Source organism: Montipora foliosa, chromosome 6, assembly GCF_036669935.1.
Source record: "Montipora foliosa isolate CH-2021 chromosome 6, ASM3666993v2, whole genome shotgun sequence".
Taxonomy (NCBI): Eukaryota; Metazoa; Cnidaria; class Anthozoa; order Scleractinia; family Acroporidae; genus Montipora; species Montipora foliosa.
Window position 1 is genome coordinate 61,803,856 of NC_090874.1, and position 12,487 is coordinate 61,816,342.

General features: G+C 38.1%; 1 protein-coding gene across 4 annotated transcripts in view; it reads left to right on the plus strand.

Moving 5' to 3' along the window:
• The window catches only part of LOC138008059 (tyrosine-protein phosphatase non-receptor type 13-like), a 95,959-nt gene extending 86,283 nt beyond the window's left edge, over nucleotides 1–9,676 (plus strand). For all 4 annotated transcript variants that reach the window (XM_068855247.1, XM_068855244.1, XM_068855246.1 and 1 more), the window contains exons 46-55: nucleotides 553–620; nucleotides 1,120–1,161; nucleotides 1,510–1,608; nucleotides 1,717–1,769; nucleotides 1,861–1,936; nucleotides 2,472–2,537; nucleotides 4,133–4,212; nucleotides 5,908–5,980; nucleotides 6,772–6,834; nucleotides 8,712–9,676. In XM_068855247.1, the coding sequence (XP_068711348.1) occupies nucleotides 553–620; nucleotides 1,120–1,161; nucleotides 1,510–1,608; nucleotides 1,717–1,769; nucleotides 1,861–1,936; nucleotides 2,472–2,537; nucleotides 4,133–4,212; nucleotides 5,908–5,980; nucleotides 6,772–6,834; nucleotides 8,712–8,774 (683 nt within the window). In that variant the 3' untranslated portion in view covers nucleotides 8,775–9,676. The remainder of the gene's footprint in view (nucleotides 1–552; nucleotides 621–1,119; nucleotides 1,162–1,509; nucleotides 1,609–1,716; nucleotides 1,770–1,860; nucleotides 1,937–2,471; nucleotides 2,538–4,132; nucleotides 4,213–5,907; nucleotides 5,981–6,771; nucleotides 6,835–8,711) is intronic.
• Nucleotides 9,677–12,487: the final 2,811 nt, after the last annotated feature.

The following is a 12,487-nucleotide window of genomic DNA, read 5'->3' on the forward strand; positions in this document are numbered from 1 at the left end:
TTATTTTGTAGACATTGCCATTAGGGGCTTTTTTATTGCACGAATTATCACAGCCCTAGTTGCATTCACGCTTGATTGGCAAATCATCCACATAGGCTAAAGGCACCATGCACACCTTTTATAGTGTGTCTTCATGTTTAAAACCCTGTGTGATCTGTGTATAGTATGTACTGCAAATGTTTTGGTCAAGTTGACTTTAAAAATGTGAACAGTGCATGAGTAAAATATGATTCACAAACGTAATATTGTATTACAACACCCAATCTTGTAACAGTTTGGTGGGTGCATTTGAGTCGATTTATTGTTGGCCAAGTGGCCTTCCAATAATGCTTACGCTCTATCTTATTTGGTTCTCCAGTTTTAATTTATAGTGATAGTGAAGATTTAGCCTCATCACATTCAAAGCAAACAGAAAATGTGAGGCTCATAGTTAAGTTAGGGCAAAAGTAAAAAACCTTGCTGCCACCTGCCATTTCATGTAAACATGATGCAAACCCTCTTTCTGTTGCTCTTAAGATACTTGAAAGTATAAGTAACCATCTTTTGTTGCAGTTGAAAAAACAAGAGTTAAGCTCAGCGGAGATGGCAGTGACGATTACATCAATGCAAACCATATCAAGGTACATGTAGTTGTTCAATCAGGCATCAAGGGCTGATTGTTTAAATGCAGTCTCCAGTTTCTCACATTTTTCAACAATCATTTTTACTTGCCGAGCTTTCAAGAAGAGAGTCTTCAAGTACATAATGGTTTTCTCCTTTGATGCCCCCCCCCCCCCCCCCCCCCCCACCCTCCTGCCCAAATACACTGTTTTTGACAATCGCAGTGAATGGCCTTATACACCATGATCAGTAAAAACGCAAGCTCTGGCTGAACTCTGTTTTACAAAAGTGCCTGCAACTGTTGAAACCTCGTTACAGTGCTAACAAGAAATAAATGCCCGAATAAATTCTGGAGAGGAAGTGAACCTTGTCTAATCTTGGTACAGCTGTATGTAAGATCAAATTAAGTTATTAGTTCTGTGAAATTTACAAAGATAAGGAAATGACTTGCTTTGTTGTCTCACAAGTACTAGTGTTTCTTGTGTTCAAAAATTTGTTTTTTTGTTCATTTATCTTCAGATTCCAGTTGGGGATGACATCTACCACTACATTGCTACTCAGGTATATATCAAAAGCATGTTTAGAGAAAGGCCATGGCAGTTATTGTAGCATTTTGAGAAGTTGCAATGCCTGAAAAAATCTTGGCTTGATTAGGATTTGAATCTGTGACTATGGGGTCGTGCTGGTTAGTTGCAGAGGGCATGTTAACTCGGTTATAGGGCAGTGGTCATCGGTTTCCATTCAAGCCAGGATTTCTCTTCAGGCTAATTGTACACAAATTGTCAAGTTGCAGCAAATACCATGTAAGCAGACGATTGGAAAAATTGCTTCTGTCAGCTCTTTTAATCACATGACTTTCCTGTTTTAGACTTTTTAATTTGAGGTTTGGCTTAATTAACTTGTTTTCAGGGACCTCTTCCGAATACCACACAAGATTTCTGGAAAATGGTCTGGGAGCAAGAGGTTGTGGTTATTGCAATGGTAACCCTGGAACGAGAGGGAGGAAAGGTGAACCAGTTGTAAATAAATACAACTTATTTTTGATGATAAAGGGCTTGTTTGACTTTTTATTTGGCATCAACACAAATGTTTTTATTATTATTTTATTGCTTTTAGGTCAAGTGCCACAGATATTGGCCCGAAGATCAACCTTTGGTTTTTTCAGGAAGGTTAGTAACAAAGTATCCCCTTTGTTATCTGGTGAGGTTAAAAAAGATATTATAACTATAATCATTGGGATGCTCTGTTTTCGTGTTACAGTTTGGCAGTTAACCTCAAAAGAAAAGAAGATTTTGGTTCCTTTATTGAAAGAGAATTTGAAATCAGCAATGCACAGGTAAAGATCTTCTGTAATTTCTATTGTTAATGTTTCGGTCTGATAATATTTTCAGAGCTCCTATCATGTAGTCTTGTTGCAATGCAAAGGTCAAACTCCTGAAATGTTTTTCTTACCATTTTAAGGTGGTTTATTTTGTTTATCCCAGCGAAGTGAAAGCAAGTTTCAATTAGGAAAAAGAACTAAAAAACCAAAAGGTTGCTTGAGCTGTTGGCACAAAACACAGATAACGGGTTGTCGTTACCAACCCAACTCTTTCTGTTAGCCCAAAGAGTGTCTTAAGAACCACCTGTGAGGCTGAACCTTAGAGAAGGTTGCTCCAGGATATGCAAGGCAGTGCCCCATACCTTTGACCTGTGATGTGCATTTGAACCAACCATGCAGCCACCTGAGATTCACTGGGGCTTCCTTCTTGCTCATGATTAAACAAAGCTACAGCAGCTCTAGTTTTCGTTAAAAAAAAAACAACAACAACCGCTTGTAGCATTGTGTGGGAGATGGTGACGAGAACCAGTTTCTCTTCTTTTGTATCCAGACTGGCAATGCCAGGACAGTGTTCCAAATAAATTTTACAGTGTGGCCAGACCATGGTGTTCCTAAGGTAGGTTACTTTATTCCTTCCATTATTAACGTCTTACTAACCGAGCGTGAGGGCCGTAGTGGGAAATATTGGCCCGAAGTCGTGGCGCAGCGAGGTCTGCAAAAGTGACCAAGGGTCAATATTCCCCAGTACAATCCCAAGCAAGTGGGGTTAGTTAATAGTAAGTTGTTGATTATATGGCATCGTTTCTTTGAGCACTCAGACACTTCTCCGCTTGGTAAATATTTGTTATCTTTGTCTTCCGTCAGGCTTGCTATAATCGTACTGTTGTGATGAAAAAATTAAATTCCACTTTTTGAAAACTTTGTGTTTCAATCAACTTGAATTTCCAGGGAGAGAGAAAAAATATGGAAATGGACCATTTCCATGGTAATCATCCGTACTGTAAAATCCCGACTGAAAAGCTGTCAATCGGAGTGCCCCATTTCGTCTGACAATTGCTCGCAATATAATAATATAGAACAAGACATGCAACATGGTTGTGAGCAAAATGACATTTATTGTTCTTTAAAGCGCATACTGCCAACATGTAAGAACAATGATATTGTTAACAGGTATTTCAAATAAATAAAAAAATGATCCATCGCACATAATGATTGGTTTCTACGATCATGCCTATCTTGCATACAGACACCCGTAGTTTGGTACGAGAAAGATATGCATGGGAAAAGCACTTCCAGGAAGCCAAAATCCCTTAACTTTTGACTACACACTATTCAGAACATCTATAGATAACAATGGAGAGCCCATTTACTGGCTACAGGGTCGAGGAGCCTCATCATCAAAATTGCATTGCTATTCACATGAATTCATTGAAAATTGCTCATTATTTCCTAATTTAGAGGACTTAAAACTAAAAGATTATGTATTTTTTATTGCTTAACTTTTCTTAATTGGATTTAGTGTTATGGGGAATAGGAATAGATAGCCCACACTGTCACAGTTCAACTCTTGTCCTTTAATTTCCAAAGTATAGAAGTCCTCAGAGATTCTCACTAGTAGATCGAAATCACTCCAAAAAAACTAATCCAAAAAACATCTATATAATATTTCAAAGCTCAAAGATTCTATTGTTCTGGCACACCCTAGATTAACATGATATGATTGATTGGATCAAGACCCGATGGAAATCCAATTACAGAAACTATTAAGAATTTCGCCAAACATCAGCAAACCTTAATAATGAGCCTAACAATGAGTACTAAATTTAAATTGGATATATAATTGATCCTATTTCCGACAGTGTTGGCATTTTGACTTAGCCACCAATAAAGGGAGGGATTTAAAAATTAATATCTAAAATCTGCATATTTTCTAGTGCTTTTTTGTTATACCAAGCACTTCTTTTGTACTAGACTATAAGCAGTCCCTCTTTTGCTGCTTAGTTGGTCGACAGGCACAACAACAAATGGCTGGGCAAAATCTGGATGCAAGCCAGCTCCTCCTAGAATCCAGATTTTGTGCTGGCATTTTTTCTTGTGCCAGCCTTCTAATCACGCTCGACTAAGTAGCGAAAGAGGCACTTTTGCACTGGTAGCCACTAAGTGCCTTAGTCAGGGCGTTCCTTATGATTTTTTTATGTCATTGTTTTATAGTCAGCTGTGGAGCTGATCGAGTTTGTGCGCTTTTTGCGGCTTCTTGCTGAGGGCCCAGAACCTGTAGTTGTCCATTGCAGGTAAACAAAGTATTTGCCACGGTGTTTTTACACATGTACAAATGTACATTAATATTGCTGCACTGAACGTGCAGGCTATAAATGTAGTGTAATGTTAGTGGGCAAATTCCCATGGAATAGCATGAAACACTGAACTAAAAACTGTGCCAGTTCTTCGAAAAACGTGGCTATCCTGCCTCTGTGGTCAAAGCGGGCCATCATCGCGCCCAACAATTTGATCGACAGTCATCACTACAAACGTCACAAAAAGATAAGAATGACAGAATTCCATTCACCCTCACTTTCCATCCTCATAATCACGCAGTCAAAAGCATCATTCTTAGTAATTTTAAATTACTCCAAAATGATCCCGAGACTGGTAGAATCTTTTCGCAACCTCCACTTATTTCATTCAAACGCGACAAAAACGTAGGCAACTTTTTAGTTAGAAGCGCGCTCAAAACTAACGAGCAACCCGGCACTTTCAAATGCGCGCGCTCACGATGCAAAACTTGTCCTTTCATTGTTAACACTAGCAAGATATCGGGACCTAAGCGATCTGTTAAGATCACCGATCGTTTCACATGTACCTCCGCAAATGTCATTTATTGCATAACCTGCACGTTATGCAATAAATTATACATTGGTGAGACAGGTAGACGACTAGGTGACCGATTCCGCGAACACCTTCGCGATGTTGAGAAGAATGACAAGGATGCATCCAAGCCAGTCGCTCGCCATTTCAATCTGCCTAACCACTCCAAAAAACACATGGCTATCTGCGGCCTTTCCCTACATCTAGGTACGACGGAAAGCCGCAAGAATCTGGAACAAAAATTCATCTTTCAAATCGGCACCCTTAATCCTCACGGTATTAACGAACGCTTTTCATTTTACTAATATATTCCTATTTTTCACGTTGCCATGTTACCACCAATAGCGTAGCTCCTACTCTACTATAAAAACTACACGTAACCCATAATCCCTCGATTCGCTCTGACGAAGGGCTAACGCTCGAAACGTCAGCTTTTAGAATCTCTGTACGGTGGCCAATTTACATTATCAACTCCGTTGATAAAACCAAATTTTTGTATAAAAACCGTAGAATAGCGTTAAAGAAACGCAACAAAGGCAAAGAGAGTATGAATAGACCGGAAAGGACAAGATGGACAAGAAGATGATCCATTATCAAGTTACTGTAACACACACAGTAACAGCAACTTGACAAGATAAAGGGGTTGTGACGTGCCTTACCATGGCCACCTAAGTTTTTTGTCCGCCAATAAGGGTGTGCGAATTTGACTGACGCTTCCTTGCAAAGTTCGTACGGTTGTAAGTTGAACACCGTTACATGGGTTGTTGAGTTGACATATTTACACGTATTTGTCAAATAATAATTATGAAAGTTTGTTGGGTGGCCACGGTAAGGCGCGTTGCACTGTAATAGGAAATACCAATTTTAACATTTTCAAGTTCAAAACTGGTGACGAAATAAATATATCCTCAAGACTCCTTAACCCATTCATATCTCAAACGCCCTAGGATGCCCCCTCCCCTCCCCTCCCCCCTATCCCAATGATGAGTAAAAATTTAATTGTCTGGCGTTGGACAGAGTAAGAGAGAGACAGAGTACGGTAAGTGTCTCTCTCAGGGGTCAGTGAGTTGAAATACCCTAAAATAGCATCTTAAATCTGTTCTTTGTTTTTTCTCACTCAGTGCTGGGATTGGTCGAACAGGAGCTCTTATTACCATCGATGTGGCGTTGGCTCTCATGGAAAGAGATTTACCGGTGTGTGATTTTACTTTTCTTCCCTGTACTTTAAAACTGTTTAAAGAGTAGAACAGTCATACTGCTGTGGCTTGGTGGACTGTTTTGGTGTGATGTTACTGGCACTGTTCTTGTGCCACGTGTGCAATCTTCAAGGCATTGGACTTCATATTCATTAAAACATGCCCTATTATTAGGTCGCCTTGGCAATGACAACCTCAGCACTAATAGGAATGGCACTGTATTTGCACAAGTGTGGCTTTTTTTTTTTTGCGATCATGCTATTTTGTGATGGTACATTGTTAACAAAGAATCTTACAACTAGATTGGAAGGAAGCCCATTGAAAGTCGTGTATAAAATAAGACTGTTTAACTACAATTGAGTCTTCATCAACAAATCAAACATACAAGAAACATTTCTTAAGTGATGTGGGCGAAAGGGGGTTGTGTAGTGGAGAACTTGCCATTTCCTAGTGTGACCTTACTTTGTTTCATTGGCTGGATGTCGTTTTTCTCTGGCTACTCCAGTTTTCTTCTCACATCCAGTATTTTAATACCATCCTCCCCAAGTTACAATTTGATCCAAATTCTGTTAATTAATAGCAAGTATGTCAAAGTTCCTCCAGCAGTCCCAAATATGGCATGTGTAAAGCACCCAAAGACCAACCTAAGTGCACCTATTCCTCTTGATAACCTTTCAGCATATCTCATAACGTCCATTTGAAACAAGAAGTTTTTTTCTCTGCTTGTAAATTGAGACCTAAGAATCATTTGTATTACCATTACTTTGAATACTCCTTTTCGTTTGACAGTTTGATGTGAACAAGATTATTAGGGATCTTCGTGAGCAGCGTCAGGGCATGATTCAAACAAAAGTGAGTGATGGTGATCACTATTAGTAATTATTATTGCTAACTTGGAATTGTTGTACTTGTCTTAAATCTCTACTGAGCGAAAAGCCATTGGCACATTGTTCAGCATTATGCAACATCAGCAGAGAGAGATACCAACCTCTGGAGATCTAAAATCTTGAGATTTTATTTTCATCCGGCCTCCCCAACCCCCCTCCCACAATCAGCCTACCCACTCCATCCCCCCCCCCCCCCCCACAAAAAACCCGTACCCACCCATCCTACAGCGCATAGCTCCTTCAAAATACAAGAAAAATATACCAAAATTTTGTGGGAAAAGAGGACACTTATGTCAAGAATTTTGATTTTTTGTAAACGGAGATCCAATCAAGCAATCGGTTAGATGGCCGTGATAACAAACGGAGATAAAGAAAGCCATTTTGTTAAGTTTTATCAACGTGTGTTTGAAACTCAGGGTACGTTTTTTTGGGAAATTCCGAAAAAGGATTCTTGAATCCAAAAACGGATTTTGCGTTTTTTTTGGCGAAATCCAAAAACGGATCATGAATCCAAAGTATCCACACTCGAGGAGGATACTTCGGATCAAATCTAAATCCGGATTTTTGAGATTCACCACTTCAGCGTTTTTTTGGGAAAGGATTTGGAAAAAGTACTATTGACAAGCGGTTTTCCATGAAAAAATGATACACAATAGCTACCGTACATGACAGTTAAGCCCAAATGTTTTTCTTGCGCCATTTTACAGTGCGGTCAAAGACACGAATAGGCCGAAAATAGTTTGGTTTCCTGCAAATTCACACCAGAAATTACACTAAAAGTGTTTGACAGCAATAATATTGTTAGCACCTTTCCTACAGCTAAAAATACTCTCTGTAATCGATTTGTACCTTAGAACGCATGTTTTCATCAATCGGTATTTTTTTCTGGTGGCATTTTCATTGAAGAATTTCTCCAAGACAAACCAGTAAAGCGCTACCTTTTTTTGTTTTTCAAATTGCACGCTACTCTGGGTTTGTTTGTTTGCGTTGTCATGGAAAATAATCCTTTATCGGATTTTGCGTTCTTTTTACGCTGAAGAATCCATTGATTGGAGATCACAAAAATCCGTTTTTGGATTTCCAAAAAAAAAACGCACCCTCTGTAATGTAGAAATGCATTAAGAAACACTGAAACAAGTTTTAAAAATCGGATTTTTTTTTTAACTTGGGAATGCAATTTGAGCCTACAATGGAGCAAAGTCTTTAAAAGGTTCAGTCATTTTATGGGAGACTTCCAGATAATCTGAGCGAGTTGGCGTAAGTGCATTAGATGATCAGCAAAATTAAATTTGCTTCAAACCATTTGTCACCCGAAGCCCATTTCTCTTAAGTCACATAATTTTTCGGGTGTCACAATTCCCTCTGTATCTTCAGAAGGGAGATGTTTTTAGTCAATTTTTACAATCATTTTGCTTGTAGTAAACTTGAAAACATTGAAGACCATCGTTTTGAAACAAGGGCGTGACAAGTTTTCAAATGGCTTTTCAGGCCAATAAACAGGCCCCAGCTTTTCAAGACTAGAAAAAAAATAATATTGATTTATGTGGTTGAACTGATGCCATCTTATTGAATGGAATAGACGTTTCAGAGATAGTCTTCAACTTTGGTCAACGATGATCAACATCATGATTGGCTGATTTCAGAAATCTACTTGACATGACACGTTGAACCGTTACTCACCAGTTTAAATGAAATGATTTCTAAGCAAGGCTACTGGGATAGGAACAGCTTATTGCTGTGTTTATACTTTACTAACCATTGTGCTGTGTGCTATATCTTCTTCATTTGTGGGGTGGGGAAGGGACATGTTGTTGCATTAATTAACATATGACTCTCTTTCAGGACCAGTACATTTTCTGTTACAAAGCTTGCCTAGAGGTTCTCATGTCACTCAATGCAAGATAGCAGAATTGTGGTTAAAGATAGCATTCCGTAAATTAATTTATCACGTTAATTAACACATTTTTGAAGCCTTGTATGTAAATCTGGTGATCCTACAGATTACCGTTTTACATATTTTCATGACGTGATGGAAGGAACATTTAATTATTTTGGCAAAAAAGAGGAAATAGACCCAGACTATACTAATAGTAAGAGGGTCAGTGAAATTAGTAGGGGAATTTCGAAAGTAAAATTGTGCTTTTTGTAAAATGATTGTGAAATGAATGAGAACCTTTTTCAGGGGAATTTATATAATATGGTCTTTTGCCTTAGTCTAGAAGAGTTTTATGTTCAAATCGAGAAAGAGGGGCATTGCTGTTTCATTGAAAAGATATTAATTTGACTAGTAAGTGTTTGACGCCAGACGTTGTAATTTGTACGTTTCTTTTGTGTTAGGTGCATACAGCTTTATAGTTAAATTGATTATAAGATGTGACATTTCCATTTTAAAAGAACAGAGATGTTATTTATCAATCAGCAAATTTTGTACAAAGTAACAATAGGATTTGTTCAGGTTTTGCTATTGTAGTGTCAATATGATACAATCATTGTTATTTATTTATGAAAAAAGCAGAGAACTTTGCTTTATAGCATAGAAAAGGGATTCATTTTATGTAGTTTTATTGGTATTGGATTGTGTATTGTCAATATCCTTCTTAGAACTTGTCGAATTTTAGTTTCTCTTCATTAATTATATCAATCAGTGCTTTATTTTTACATGTTACGTCAAGGAGCTGGAATCTCGTTTAAAATACAAATGTGCATTACTTGTTGTAATGACATTTTTAAACTTTGTTTGCAGTTGCTTTCATTATGTAAAAAGTGTTGTGAATAGTATTATTAAAAAATAATAAAAATAATTTTAGAAATTTTTGTCCCAATTTTTTTTTTATCTGTAAGAAACAGTACCCAATGAAGAGGGTTGGGTTTAATACTGGGTTGATGTCATAGACTGCCTTGCATTTTGCTGGTTCTTTCAAAAACAGCCATGCAAATTAATTTGTGACATCAACTTGGTATGGAACCTATTCCCCTTCACTGTTCAGTTGTGGATCAAGGTATGACCTCTTTTTCCGTCTTTCAAAGCAAATCAAGTGAATTTTCGATCCAAAGGTTCTAAAAATAACAACATATTTGGGACGATTTCGGAGAATAAATTAATAAAGTAGAAAACTGTGTTGAGGTGATAGGCATTTTAACAGACATTCCAACCCTCCCAATTTGATGTGTTGCATTCTGCTCTCCTGATTTTTATCAGATTCTCCTGATGAGTGATCATGAATTTTGGAAAACGGGAAAAAATAAAACGTTACTTATTACACTTTCTCATCCCATGTCTCACCCAGTCTCTTTATTGAAGTCATTCAACACTCCTTGTTGTGCAGACTCATAAGGCCAGCAGTCTTACTCCATTTACCAGCAACAAAAAATTTTATGGCGGACAAGCATTGGTAAGAATAAAGGCGTTTTAGAATACAACAAAACTGATGTCAAATTGCAGGAAATACCACTTGAAAGAAACTAAATTTGCAAACTTTCCTTGGGGGGATACCCCCAGAGCCCCCTACAGGCTCGTATCTAAGGCGCTAACACAAGCACCTTCAGTGCTAAAAACTCCTCTCTATTTTCCTTCAAAAAGGGTTGCAATGTCCACTGTAATAAACTATATTATTTATTTATTTACTTGTTTATTTATTTAATTAATGTGTGTGTGCATGTGTGTGTGTGTGAGAGAGCTTATTAATTATACAGTGTCAGTTTTAGTAGCCCGCCTAGAATAGCTCTGTTAACTGCAGGCTACAAAGGCCTTTTTCACTATTGTTAAAATAAAGTCTCTGTTGTTGTTGTTCTGTTGTTGATATAACTTGAACTCACAATTTACCATCTCCCAGCTGGCCTTTTTTAAGCATTGGTAAGAATAAAGGCGTTTTAGAATACAACAAAACTGATGTCAAATTGCAGGAAATACCACTTGAAAGAAACTAAATTTGCAAACTTTCCTTGGGGGGATACCCCCAGAGCCCCCTACAGGCTCGTATCTAAGGCGCTAACACAAGCACCTTCAGTGCTAAAAACTCCTCTCTATTTTCCTTCAAAAAGGGTTGCAATGTCCACTGTAATAAACTATATTATTTATTTATTTACTTGTTTATTTATTTAATTAATGTGTGTGTGCATGTGTGTGTGTGTGAGAGAGCTTATTAATTATACAGTGTCAGTTTTAGTAGCCCGCCTAGAATAGCTCTGTTAACTGCAGGCTACAAAGGCCTTTTTCACTATTGTTAAAATAAAGTCTCTGTTGTTGTTGTTCTGTTGTTGATATAACTTGAACTCACAATTTACCATCTCCCAGCTGGCCTTGAAGCTTTGTTGGTAGAACAGTGCAGTGCAAATTGCTCTTTCAAGGGTTTGATTGCCTCTGCTTAGATTGCTTATCTTACTGCAATGAACGTCCTAACTGTTTCTCCCTTTTTTTAAATGTCAACTGATCATTTGAGTGAAAACTGAGAGCAGCAAGTGAGATTTCACAAAAACCACAGAATTATTTTATGAGTTGCAAACCTCAGACACTGAGGAATGTTTACAGTATCACACGTTTTGTGAAAGGAGGCATAGCTTAAAGCAAACCCTTATCCCTTTACCCCCCCCCCCCCCCCCCCCAAAAAAAAAAAACCTAGGAAAGTCCTAACCCTCAAGGAGATTTGTAGATGTCATTTCAAAGGCAGTGTCAAAGTAAGGGGGTATTTACACAACAATGAGACGAACTCAGACGGGACGACTTCGTATCGGCCACCATACATTTCTTGTTGTGTTCTAAGTGACACCCGCCTGACAATGAACTCAGACCGGTCTGACTTACGGCCCATACACACTTGGCTGACAAAATATAGTTTGCTCAACCAAAAATCTCAACAAAAATTGTCTTCGCCCAAATTTTCAATTTGGTATTCATGGCTGCACTTGAAAACTTTTCCTTAGATCATGCTGTGTAAATTGTAAAATATGTGTAGTTTTCACACCTAACAAAAAAATTAATTTGACCTGCTCAAAGCAGGACGACAGCGCCTTTAAAATTTGGTAAGGCTTGACAAAATTTGGTGGGGAAAACATCACCATGCACACTTGTACCACAGAAATCTTGACAGATTTTTTGGCAAAATAAACAAAAATTTGCCCAGTGCGTGCGGGCCCCTTAGTCTTGGTTGCTGGACTGAGACAACAAATCTCAGATCGTGTGCAGAAATTTCAAGCTTGTATGCTTTTGGGTCAGCCATATATTTATTACACAAAACACATCATTTCATCCCAAAACCAGGCACCACACATCTGTCACAGTTTCATGTAAACGGCTACAAAAATTTCATACCAGTACAAGTTCAAACCCGCCTGAGTTTGCCCCTCTCATGTAAATACCCCCTAAGAAAATGAACCCATAAACTACTGCTGGGAAACCACTTGCCTAATTAGATTTAATGCTTAAAAACTCGTGGCAGTGCTTTATCGGGTTTAAAAACAAGAGGTGTAGCCAAGTGTTTTTAGACCCGATAAAACACACACTGAGAGTTTTTCGAATGGCTTAAAAACACTCCTCATGAACCATGTCCCTTGGGAGTCTGACCAAAGGTTCAAAAAGTGTGGGGAATATTAGCACACAAGAAAAACAAGCTGGGCCTCAA